Genomic DNA, 13,441 nt, shown 5'->3' with positions numbered 1-13,441 from the left:
TTTGAGGGATCTATCGTCCTTTTTAGAGTTTGGATGGATTTTGTAAATAGAGGACCAAATTTGCTTTTGGAGGACCAAACTCTAGAAATGATAGTGGGTTTCTCAAAAAAATTTTCAAAAAGTATAAAAAAGTGAAAAGAAAAAGAGTGACTAAATTACAAAATTTTCCCTCAATGTGTCAGATGTATCATCTATTTTGGAGACCCAGGGGTACTATAGTGCATCTCCCGCACTACACGTGTAGTACGACCAATCCAGCCGTTCATATCGGCAATGGACGGCTCGGATTTTCATCCAAACAATGGACGGGTAGGATTTGTAGAAACTCAAATTATATCCAACCATTCATTATCAAGATCAATGGTCTGTGTGCGCTCTACAGGGTGCCTTGCACTACATGATTTCCCAATCCCTATTTTGGAGGAATAGAGGTGGATTGAAGATGCTATAAGACAATGATTAGTACTCCCTCCGTCCCAATTTGTTTGTCCAATTATCGAAATTCGTGTCTTTCAAAAATATACTTATATATTACATTTTATAATATTTTTTATGATTTTGAAGATTTTGTATAATAAAACTAATTGAGATTTATCACACAAGATCCATATTGCATATTAAAAACATTACGAATTGAAAATTATAGATAATTCTTTAAGAGGTCAAACGCTCTCAAAAAGTCAAAAAGGGGACAAACAAACCGGAATGGAAGGAGTATAATTTTTGAGAGGTCAAACGTGTGAAAATTACTATGCGTTCTCTTGGATTTAACTTAAATTTGAAAATTTGTCCTTATTTGAATTTTTTACGCATTTGTTAGTTTTGCGCTAAACTTTTGTTGGTTATTGATTCGTCTCAACGAGAGGAATCAAAAAAAGTAAAATTTGGCACTTTTGCTTAAATATTTTGAGAAATAACAACTTTTTAGTACAAAAATTTCATTTTTGAGTTAAAAAATGGTTATTTTTCAAAATACTTGAATAAAAGTAAAAAAAAAATATTATTTTTTTCAATTCTTTTTTATCGAGACGAATCAATAACTTAAAAAAATTAATAAATGCAAAAAAAAATTTGAATAAGAATAATTTTTAAATTAAGTTAAGTTCAAAAAAACGCAGTAAAATGTGTTGGCATGGGAGTAGCCAGGAAAGTGGGGTCGCGTGACCTATTAATCCCACAGTACTACAACATTTTTGTGACAATTATTACAAAATCCAACTGAAAAGGAGGAGAGAGATACAGGTGCCATTTCACTTTCTTTGTAATTTTTATTTAAAAAAAAAGATAATTTTAATTTTAAAAATAATGAAAATAAAAATAAAAATTTAATTTTTTTGTACCGTATAAAAGATCTCAATAAGATCTATCAAACAAGATTCATATTGATAGAAAAATTAATTACGTAAATACATAATTTTTAAATTTAAAAATACATTTTTTTTTTCTAAAAGTTCCCTTTTTTAAAAAATGGGAACGGGGCCACAGACAGATACGTTGAGCAGCAGCTAGCAAGGGATCTGAATCAGATTTTCATCTTGTTCAGAAAACCAATGAAACAGCAGCCGACTGTGGACCATGTGTGAGCAAAGCTTGGGTCAGAGGCAGTGCTCAGCCTAAATACTGAGGACAAAGCAACAAAGGAGACATCACAATTCTTTTGTAGTAAAGATTCGGTATGCTGCAGTATGGGCAAAGTCCACTTTCACCCTGTGGTTAATGTTGTGTGCGAATATCCTCCTTATAGTTCAAAACTGATCACATAATCTATCTATGGTTTTGAAAATATGTGGATAGACCTCCTGCCGTCATGTTTTCCATCTATATTAACGGAGGTATATCTCACACGCCTCTAGAATGTAATCTGAGTCATTCATAATGTATTAAATAAATAATAGGGTATCTCTGTAAAAAAAACCATTTCGATCAGGCATCAGTAATCTAGTGATCTAATTTTTAGTAAATTCAAATTTGAAATTTTAATTTCATAACAAAATAGATTCGACTATGAGCTTTTCATTTTTTGATTGACTTGAATTTTGGCATAGATGTAGTGCTCGTCAAAATTTACAATATCAATGGTTTGGATTCAATTTTTGGTATATGAGATGGTGTGGTTAGATTTAAAAAAGATGGAGAATCAATGGACGTGATGAGGGTATATCGATCTTTTAATGTTGTGTCCGTTAATATGGATAGAAAATATGACGGCATGGAGTCTATCCGTACATTTTCAAAACCACCGGTAGATTATGTGGTTAGTTTTAAACCATAAGAGAGGTATCCACATATGGCGATAACCACGGGAGGTCAAAGTAGATTTTGCCCTTGCAATATTGCAGCTTTAACAAGCAAAGGGATCAGAAAGCTCATGGATCACATGCAACAGTGCAGCAGTACTGTACAAAGAAAGGCAGTCTCACCCCAGCAACCAGTTTCTTCCCTCCCTCCCTCCATACAACACTATGCATAAGCTTTCTACTCCTGGGTAAAATATAGTATGTCTGTCCTTGTCTGTCCTTGCACAGTAACATGTCTGTCCTGAGAAATAATTCGACAATGCTTCCACACTTTCAAACAAACCGAGCTTAAGCTTAAAGAGAGTGTTCTTTTAATTGTATATTGGGCTCCAGCTCAAGCTTGATAAATATTTGAGAGTTTGAGTACTAAACGAGCAGATCAGCAGCCCATGCATACAAGCCAAGCTACGACTAACTCAAGTTTAGCGTATTTATTAATTAATAGACGCAGCTTCTTGTAATGGAGTTATATTAGCACATAAATTGGCTACATAACTGCCGGGGCTCATTGAGTCTTGCTTATTTAGTCTTGTAATTGAAATAAGTACCATCGAAATCCATTTACGAGGATTCATTGGTGGACGAGTTCGGTGCCAGCAATCGCAGTATTTCCATCTCCAATAGCCTTTATAAACTGTCGGTATCCAAAAGCTCGTGTTTTGATTTGGGTTGGGTCAGTCGGTTTGTCTTTGATGTGCACTTGTCATCTCGTCCCTTTTGTACATCTTCGGTGGTGTTACTTTAAAAAACTCAAACCAATTCTACCTTCCAGATCCGCTGCCAAGCATGCTTAGTAGCATGCTCCCATTCCCCGAATAAATAATTAGCACCGGAAAGCAAGAATAGACACGCTTTTCAAAAGTGAGTTATATTAAGACATCTCATAAAAGGAAAAATCTACATCCATGCCTAGCTAGGTCTGTGATTGGTTCTGTAGATCTAGGTCAAAGCAAAGATTCACAGCTCTCACTCTACATCTAGCTATAGGCTGTACAATATCTTCCCAGTTCTAGTCATATGTGTAGGTAATTTTCAGCAGAAACGTAAAAGCAAAATCCCGAAACCCTAAATCAACCAATCCATTGATTTCAGCACCTAATTTAACAATACTGCCAAAGTGTTCTGAGGCACCAGCATCTAAGCTTCTTTTAGTCACAAGGCCTACCTACCAATCTCTACCAATCTTTAACTGGTTGGATTCCTTTCCTTGGATTTCAACATGACACACAACCTCTTGGAGAATTATGAGAAGAACAATGCAGATACTACGTTATTATTACTTTCTCTAACTTCTTCCTCTCTTATATAATGATCAGCTCAACAAAGCATCCAATTACAAAGAATTGGATGCAAGGCTTTTCTTCCGGTTGAATTTTGAAGCTTCCTTCTACTGTTTAAACATGATTAATATTACAAGGAAAGCAACCACAAGACCTTTGGCCATTGAAATGAGAATTATGCCGGTTCACGATCTTCTGTGATTCTCTCGCAGCCCTCAGGATTTGCTCCGAGTGTTGTAGCTGGGCTACCGCTCTCCATTCCTCGGCTTTTCTATGAACAAATGCCATTCTCTTCATCAACTTCTCTTCCAAATCTGCCCTCATCCTTTCGATTTTTACCTAAAAAATAATAACATCACACTGTTGGAGAAAATATATGCGATAGGAATTTTTCTGGAAGAATAACAATTCTAAATAATATTCATCGATCAAATTTACAGAATCAAATAAATAGAGAAAGGAATAGAATAGCCTGTGGAGTGGTCGAGGCACGTGACAACGCTCTTCTAAGGAACGATATACCCCCTCTTGCACAGGGTTGAATGGTACTCAAGGAAGATACATCGACTTTCAAGTTCTCTTCTGTACAGTGAATTGAACTCACGAACCATGTAGTTTCCCGACACTCGAAATCATCAACGAAAAACAATCTTAAACATCGAGTACAAGAAATAGCAGAAGCTTTTGTTTTTCCAATATATATCACTAATTGGATGAGGAAAAGGATAAAGGATTTTGCTATATACTTTGGAAACTAGAGTGGAGTAGGGTAACGAGTATTTTGTTGTACGTGTATAGCTTTTTCCTGCAAAGGTATATGACTATATATATAGAAAATATATAGTCAAAAGTTTGTTAGGGATAAGAGAGTACTCCTCTAATTTTTAGGAGAGATATTAGGAAATTAGAAGATCAAATCTAAAGAGGTTTCAACAACCCCTTAATAATCTCTAACAGTATTTCTCCCTTTCGAAACCAACGTATTGTCACATGTGTTTGATATTCCATCCATCAAAATAACATTTGACTAAATATATTTGAGTAAAATATTAAATTAGAACAACACACTGCTAAGGACTCCAACATACTGACACAAGAAAACAAACTCATAGATGTGCTAGGAGAAAGTTTCTTGTTACTATTATGTACGACTTAAATCTTCTAAGCGGCATTACATTTCGTGTCTCTATCGTCTTCTTGTCCCGTAATTTGACTCCATTTTTGCTTAATGCCAGCTTTTCTTTTTTGAAGATTATGCGATCAAGGACAAAAACACATGAATGGAGAATGCGTGCGAAATTAAAAAGTTGAGTGACACAACAAGAGATCACACCATTAATCTATTGCGTAACCAATGCATTCCCCAATAGGATATTCACGTTCGAAATTTGAAGATTAATGACCCCTTCCGATTTCCTAGAAACTTTGCCAATGCAGCATGCTCTCACATGGGCTAATGACAATATTTTTCTTGCTTCAAGACATAAAAGAAATGTTAAGGGGATGAATTCTCTTTCTTTCTACGTCGTATTATCAAGTGTGAAAGGCATATTACAGAAGCTACAAAGTAGTATTATATACATTGGGTAGAGGAAGACACTCATATAGAGGTTGGACCACATTAGAATACAAAATGGGGAAGACTGTTGTCGAGTAGCGGGTGGCTCGAGGGCATGAACAAACAATACTACTCTGGAGTATGGACAAAGCCTTCCAAACTATGGTCTTACAGTCAACAAAATTCAGCCACGTTATTATGATAACTTGGTATCTGGCCTGAGTGGGTTCTATTCTCAAAAACACTCTCTCCTTGCAGGGTAAAGCCACGTACATCAACCATTCCCTAGACCCGGCATCTATAGGAGGCTCGTGCATTGGGTACGTGCGCCCTCTAGTATCCGGTCCGAAGGACCAACTAATTCAAGGACCAACCCCACCTTCCAGTAAGGGGGGCCTACGCCTAATAAAGTTAGGACAAAGCCCCATATGGAGACCCAACACGTGAAGTGATAACACGCGAGCGCAAGTCGAACCCAGACTGAAGGCTTTTGAGGCCCCCGGTTGCATAATTCAGCCAGGTGACTACCACTGAGGCCGGAGGTAACTACGGCTGCACCAATCGCAGGGAACATAATCCAGCCACTTAATTGTGAAAGCTGAAAGAGACAAAGATGCCAGTGGAAACTTTGGAGGCAAATGCAGTTATCTAACTATGTTTTCTTCGTTCTTCTTCTTCTTTTTTTTTTTTTTTTTTCTGGTTTTCAGTAAAAGCCCAACTACACTTCACAATTGACATGAATGTACTATTGTCACAAAGAAAAGGCTAATCTTATACTAGAAAATACTCGTAGAAATTTTGCATTTTGGAGGCGAATCAATGTGCAACTAAACTAATGGACGCTAGAAAACGAAAAAAGGACAAGAAAATTAGTACCTCAAGCTTTCTTGACTGAGCTTCTGCTTTAGCATTTTGGAGGTTCACCCAAGCTTGAATTTTTGCTTCTTCTCTCTGGTATCTGTAATTTTAATCGTAATTGGTACCGAACAAAAGGGTAAACAAGAGATTAAAATACGAGCAAATCTACCCCCAATTTTACCTGAGGCATCTCTTGTTCCTTTCCTCTTCTTCCCATGAGCAAGCTTTGGAGTGCTCTGAAACACTTTTCCTGCACTCATTATTGTTGCTGCCAATCTCAAAATGCCTGAGGCTCTTTGATATGTCCTCTTCCTCCTCTTCCCTTGAGCTCCAAGTAGAAACAACCGGATCGAATTGTGCCCCGATGTGTAGCTTAGCTAAGTGGCAATCTTGCAACTTGGTGATGTCACTTGCTGTGCTGCTGGTATAGGAGTTATATAAGGCCAATGGGCCTGACCTATTCTCTGGGGTATTATGTCGAGCGGGTGACGTGCTCTTGAACGGCGTGTGGCATCTCGAAGTTGTTGAACTACCAAGCGGAGTCATCTCTGTGCCGATATCTCTTTGTTGAACCTCGTGAATCATCTCGGTCACTGCAGCTTTCTTAGATTTTTCATCCAATTTTCCAAACAAAAACTCTTCTTGTGTTGGCTCCAAGCATCTGTATTTGGGGAAAATGGGTCCAACTTCTACCTCATTTGTGAACTTATCTGGAGTAACAAAATGCAAATGCAAATGGGTTCCCGTCAAGATTAGCCCAAAACAGTTATTTCAATTTTGGGTTTTCAGAAACACAAAACAAATACACTTCTACTGAGCTATTATGGCATTTGGGTTTTGGCCAAAATGCTAATGTCATGTCCTGATAGTGACAGAAATAATTCGAAAGAAACATCTAAGAAATTGAAAACCAACTCCCCTTCTGCAGCAGCAAAATAAAAATAGGTTATTTTTTAGATTAGCCCAACTGCTAAATTCATTCTGGAAATTGGAAAAAACAAATCTTTACAATCCATTTTCAATGAGCTATGAAATATTTTGATGATAAAAAAATGAGCTAGGGAATTTGCATTTTGCTCAAAAATGATGACCATCTTGATGCATAGTGTTTCTCAACCTGGACATGCTAACCAAAGCATTCGTTTGAGGGAAAATGCCAAACTAGATATGTCAACCAAACGAGAAAATTCACGAAAGAAATGAAGCCAAAGATAAAAGATCACATGAAGGCTTTTGGAAGACAGAAAAGAGAAGGGGACTAGGCAGTGGCAGACAGGAAAAGGAAAAGGAAAAGTTTGGGGTAAAGAAAAAAAGTTTCCAACCTTTTAGAAGTACATCCACATTCAAATCTTTGGTAGAGATATGATGCTCCAAATGCACAGACCGGTGAAGGCTCGAAACTGCGTTTGACACCTTTTCCTCTGTAACCCTTGATTTATCTGCAAAAACCTCAGCTTGTGGCCTAAACCCATCAAATTGCTTGGCAAACTTTGAAGATTCCAAAGTCTTTACGTTCAAGCCATGAAGATGAGCAGGAGAGTCATGGCAAGAACTGCTGCCATTATTAAGCCATTTTCCAGCATCATCCCATTTGGAAGGGAACCCTTTTCTTGAGAGATTTCCAGCACTGAAGCTGAAAATGGGCCTACCAGGTGTGGGCGGAGCCTCCACACTATTCCTCTTGGTGACTGAACTAACTCCCTCTCTCCTCCTCTCAGCCGAGACATCAAGATAATTCCTGGTTTCTGTGTTGTGGTTTGCCATTGGAAATGACTTCACAAACTCTGATGTCTCTTTCAGATTGAGCTTGCAAAGTGGGTCAGGGAAGGTATCTGCAAATGGGTTCGCCATGTTTCTGTTGAAGAAGTTAGTGTTGCCCTCCAATGGTGGTTCCTAAATCACAAACCCCCCAAAACAACAGAAAATTAGAGGACTAGCAATGCCATTGGAACATGAACACAAGACAAAGGAATTTGGAACAAGTTTATGTTCCACTTACGTACCATGCGAGATGCTAAGAAAGATGGAGCTTCAAAGTACTTGGGGATTGTGAGATCCATGGTTTGGTGCTAGGAGTAGCATGAACCTCATGCTGGAATCTGTTGTTGAGTGAATTATTTGCATTTATTAGACAAAACTCTTATCTGTGATGAGAAAATGACTGGGTTGGCTGTAGAACAGTGTTGCAGTAGGAGGCATTGGTCAAAAACTCAGTCCAATAAATTTTATACTCACATTGTGGAACAAGCTCAGAGCTCTCCCTTTAACAGATGTTCAACTTCTTATAGTACTAGTCCAACTGGATGAGGAAGGAGACGAAACAGTTCTTCATAGAAAGAAGAGGGAGCTTTGGGAGGTGAGAAAAGCTCTTAAAAAAGGAGGAGGAAGAGTTATCCAGTGCGCGCTCAACGTTTTCATGTGTTTACAATTATACATTTGTGTCAGTTAAATTCAATACAAACACGTGGCAAGAGGGGGATGCGGTGACATAGCTAATTTTTCGATAATTCAAGGCATCCAGATCAACTGGCACGTACGTCGTCTAATCCTTGGAATTCAATTTCACCGTGTCGTGACACACTTAGTTAGGTAGGGAAAGTAATACTACAAGCAAACGCTCACAAACTTCAAAAGGCTTGGAGCTAAACCATAGACTTCCAGTTTTGGCAGTACTCTTGACACCATTGTTTAATGTGCATGTAATAATAATATAAAGACCTTTCACATACTTTTATAAGTTGTCGTATTAGTGGGAGTCATTAATTACTTTTCTTTGTCTTTTTGCTATGATGCTATACAAGTAATAACTGTCTATGCTGTGCCTTGTATAGCTTCTGTTAGATTACACTATACTCCCCAGAAAGTTGAGAAAATTACAACTGTTAGAATATAGGAGTAGTAATCATGTACCATCATAATCGTGTCCTGATATGATTACGATATTATATAATTCCCTTGATTTTATTTTGATTGTAATTGATTACGATTTCATTATAATCAGGATGATTCTCTTCCATAGTTAGGCTTTCTATCTTTGTATAAATAGAAGCCTCATTGTATAATTTTGTCATTGAATTCAGTAAAATATTTCTTCTCTCATATTTTACGACAATTATGAGTCTCGATCAAATTACACTCACCCCCTTTTGCTTTGGTCAGGCTCGCTTTATTCCTGTGAACCTGGAGGGAGGGGAGCTGCTGCACCCCATTTTGGGGCCCACCCCGATCTTGCTCCGATAATCTGAATCGTTCACTTTGTAGAGTTTGTCGAGTAGAACAATTATGCAAAAAATCAGCTTAATTGGATATCATTAAGTACCTGATCAGAACCTTTTTAGCTTAAAAAGAATGGATCCCAAACACTGGATCAAATCCACTCTAACCCATGGATTGAGAGTTAAATGGGCTCCGATCAAGTACTTAATGATATTCAATTAAGCTGATTTTTTGCATAGTTATTTTAATCGACAAGCTCTACAAAGTGAACGATTCAGATCATTGGAGCGAGATCGGGATGGGCTCCAAAATTGGGACAGCAGCACGCTGCTATCCCCAGCAGCCCCCTGCGTCCGTGAAACCTAGGGAGAGGTTAAATTACCCTAACAGTTCAAATCAGAAACCATTTCAACCTGGCCAATAGTGGAACTGATTCACTATAACCTTGTGAAATATGCTATGGTTCTAAGGCTCCGTTCCAGAACAGAGAAAAAGTCTTTATTTTTTAAGAAGACAATTTCAAGTTAAAAAATTATGGGCTTATTGAAATCTAAAAGTATGCAATATGAATTTTGATTGAAAGATCTTATCGAGATATTTTATACAATGCAAAAAAAATTAAAAAAATGTTTTTTATTTATATTATTTTTTAGTTTGAAAATATGAAATAAACTACTTATTTTTTAAAAAGGTTTCTGGAATGGAGCCTAAGCTAGACCCTTGTGATTTCTAGAAATGCTGTGTGAAGGGTCAAAGCTTATAGCCTTAGAGCATCTACAGTGGCATAATCAAAACAAAAAGATTTATAAGATTAGCAACATTTGCTCAAAAATAGCTCACATTGGAATAACTAAACTTAGAAACATCTTAGCAACTCATCAAATTTTGGCCATTGGATAATCAAAACTATCAACATTTTGCCAATAATCAAATTTAATTGTCTTCACATTTCCTCAATCAAGTACACCATCATTACACAAAAACCTTCTTTCTTCCATTTTCAACGTGTTTATAACAAAAATACTTTTAAAATACTTTTTATTTTTTTGCAAAAATAGTTTTTCTACACATTTTTTTTAATTAAAACTGTTTTTCCCAAAAAAAAAAAATTTAAGCAGTTTTATTTCAAACAGTTTTTTTATTAAAACTTTTTTTTTTCAAAAACTGTTCTTTTGAAAAAAAAACTTTTTCTATTCAAAAATTGTTTTTTTCAACTTTTTTCCGAAAACTGTTTTTTTTAATCAAAGTTTTCAAAAAACTATTTTCTCTTTTTCTAATAACCTATTTTTATTAGTTTGAAAACTATTTTAAAAAAATTATTTTCTATGTCAGAACTTCTAGATTTTTATAAGTTAAAAAAGTGACGTGACAAGTTTTGGTTATTCAATTTTGATTGTACCATTTTGGACCTCTACATTGCTAACATAGCAACCCCTTAAATGGATAACAAAAAGATAATGTGACAATTTTTGATTATCCACTTTTGATTATTCCACCGGGGATGCTCTTATAGGTCATCTCTCTTTAACTTGTAATTAGAAAACATCATTTGCCTGTCTTTTTCGTACTGTTCTCAGTGAACAAGAAACTAGTTTATGAGAAGGTAACCATGTAAAACGAAAGGAGAAAATCTAATTCACGGAGGCTCTATGATTTGGATGTTTGCAAAGTAGATTAATTTCAACCGCTCAAATGTGTGTTAGATGGTTCGGATTTTAAAAAAATTACTCTCACAAATAGTTTAACAGTTTAAACTATTCGCGAGAATAATTTCTTTAAAATCTGAACCGTCCATTGACAAAAGACGAATGGTCAGATGGGGCGGCGCGGCTCTGTTTACGGAGCCTCCGAGAAAAATACAATCTCTGATGAAAGACTATTAGTAATTGAGTTTGCAAGTTGATAGAAAATTGGTAATGGATGGTGGACAATAGGATTGATTCTCCAAATATTACTCGAAATGTGAATAAAAGTTGGCCAAGACCATGAGTTCTAAAAGAAATGTTAATGGACTTTGGATCCGTCAGTTAAATCCTGCAGCTGTACTCAAGTACTGACTACTGGGTAGGCTCTTGGTACACTCTAGGGTAGTAGGTCTTGAATTATTGCAGCTTACCTTAGATGGGTACAAGTTCATATGAAAAACCTCTTATGCCTTGTTTGTTTGGATGGTAGTATTTTGAAGAAAAAAAAAATTCAACTAAAAAAATATTAATTACTTATACTTTCAATTATTATTCTCATTTTTTTCTCTTCTCTCAATTATTATTCTCATTTTTCTCTCTATCTTTATTTTCATTACATTTATCTCAAATTATTACTCACATTTCTTTCTCTTCTTTCAATCATTATTTTCATTTTTCTCTCTATTCCTCCATTCATTATCTTTATCTCCGATTATTACTCTAATTTCTCTCTCCACTCATTATCCAAAAATTAAACTTAAAATTTTTTAAAACACCATTCAAACAAGGCATATTACTGTTATTCATACTTGTCTTCTTTCAAAACCTTTTTTTTGCCTCGTCTATTCCTAATAACTCAAAGTGTCCAAATTATTTTGCGATCACCTCGACTAAATTGCACGAATCTGATCATCCGCTAGCAAAGGGCTAAATAAAACTGGTGTAACGTCCCGTATGAACTGGCACCGTAAAAACGATTGCACCTGTAAAATTTTGAACTTGAGGCATAGAAAAAAGCAAATTAATCTCGAGGTCGCGATGTTAAACACTACTAGGCCTAGTCATCATCTTCTTGTCTCACTCCATTCATGTCACTGGAAATATGCACAGAGGTTTGGACAAACATGTCACAGGATCCTATATGGGTAGGAAGTGACTATTACTTTGAGTTTTCTTCGATCAGTAGATTATAGAGTAAGAACTTTAGCCCCTCAACTTTGATTAATTGCATGAGACGTCCTATGATTTGCATTGCTTGGGTACTCCTACGATGATTCCAAGGAGCTAGCTAGTAGCTACTACTATTTTGTGTCAATTTTCCTAGTGGTACCTTTGAGTAAAAGACAAAAACAAATCAGTTCCCACATTTGCTTATTGTACTTACTGATCATTACTTCACTGCCGACTCGTTTTCCATCTCACATCGTGGTAGAACTCGGACACTATATGTTGGACCCTGTCACAATGCGTGATAGAAATGGATCTGAGGTACGACACTGAATATTTTTTCACTTTCCAGACATACAAGTGAATAATGTACCCAAATTCACATAAGACATTTTATAAGCTCTCCTTTTATTCTAGTTTCTAAATACACTCGTGGCCATTCGTGAGGGATATACGAAAATTAAAAATACGGATACGTTAGAATTTCTAAAAGCTCCTAGAGCATCACCGGCGTGAATGTCAAATTTGACATGACATGTCAAGTGGATGAATCGATATTATATCAAATTCCAACCAAAATGTCAATCGTAATATGTGATTTGGCATATCTTCTTTCGTGTAAAATTTGACATAGGAAAAGGAAAGATGTCGATCTTTTCTTGAATTACTTTACTCTCAAAACTTAATAAAACAAAAGATAAAAACGATATAAAATAAAATATAATGAAATAATAAATTTAGCATATTAGTTGGATTGAGAATTTTTAGACATGTTAAATTCTAACATGTCAACTTGCTACATAAACCTTCAGAAAAATTTGACATTTCCAAATTAAAGTACTTCGATAGACAAACTCAATTAGATCTAAATAGTATTTTTAGCTAAGTTATTCTATTAAAGACACAACAAGGTTTGGTGGTAAAATCTACATTGATGGGAAAATGGCAAAGAAAGAGTCTCTTATCACCTTGGTTTGCTCTATTGCTTAATTAATGTTGGGCATTAGTAATACATTTCTTTGCTTTAAATATATTTGTTGATCAACAATAGCTGAATAGGTCCTGTAATTTTATTTTCTTAGTTATCTGACCGATAAGGTCAGAACTTTTGCATGAATTAAAAACATTATCTTCTCTTGTGCCAAATTAATAGCGATCACATGTTGACCTTAAGCCCTTCTACCTCCACACATTAAAATGTAAGATCTTGGGTAACTTCACGAAAGTATCTTCTTGGAAGTTGATAATATCAAAATCACTTTTGTTTCTGTTAAAACCCTTCTTCTTCCTTTTCCTGCCGAAACTTATTCATTGCATGACTTAATTATCCTCAAATACACCACTTGCTTTACGAAAATATCCCTTGAAATCCATAGGATT

The 13,441-nt window shown here is 35.9% G+C and overlaps 1 protein-coding gene across 2 annotated transcripts; it reads right to left on the bottom strand.

Moving 5' to 3' along the window:
- Positions 1-3,573: 3,573 nt before the first annotated feature.
- On the bottom strand, positions 3,574-8,389 carry LOC131335540 (uncharacterized). Of its 2 annotated transcripts, none has more exons than XM_058370943.1 (6): positions 8,229-8,389; positions 7,997-8,092; positions 7,316-7,886; positions 6,175-6,703; positions 6,012-6,093; positions 3,574-3,916 (listed from the first exon to the last, which is right to left on the bottom strand). In XM_058370943.1, the coding sequence occupies exons 2-6, from the start codon at positions 8,051-8,053 to the stop codon at positions 3,692-3,694; spliced, it is 1,464 nt and encodes a 487-aa protein (XP_058226926.1). In that variant the 5' UTR covers positions 8,054-8,092; positions 8,229-8,389; the 3' UTR covers positions 3,574-3,691. The 2 variants fall into 2 exon arrangements, with proteins under 2 accessions (XP_058226926.1, XP_058226927.1); XM_058370944.1 differs by having other exon boundaries at positions 7,997-8,137; positions 8,229-8,340.
- Positions 8,390-13,441: the final 5,052 nt, after the last annotated feature.

The sequence above is a fragment of the Rhododendron vialii genome, chromosome 8a (assembly GCF_030253575.1).
Source record: "Rhododendron vialii isolate Sample 1 chromosome 8a, ASM3025357v1".
NCBI lineage: Eukaryota > Viridiplantae > Streptophyta > Magnoliopsida > Ericales > Ericaceae > Rhododendron > Rhododendron vialii.
The sequence above is the reverse complement of the archived record's forward strand: the minus strand, read 5'-3'. Positions and strand labels throughout refer to the sequence as shown.

Coding starts and splice junctions, on each gene's coding strand:
- LOC131335540 (XM_058370943.1), bottom strand. CDS start 8,053: ATGGATCTCACAATCCCCAAGTACTTTGAAGCTCCATCTTTCTTAGCA. Junction 7,887..7,996: donor CTTTCTTAGCATCTCGCATG/GTACGTAAGTGG, acceptor TTTGTGATTTAG/GAACCACCATTGGAGGGCAA. Junction 6,704..7,315: donor TGTGGATGTACTTCTAAAAG/GTTGGAAACTTT, acceptor TTGTTACTCCAG/ATAAGTTCACAAATGAGGTA.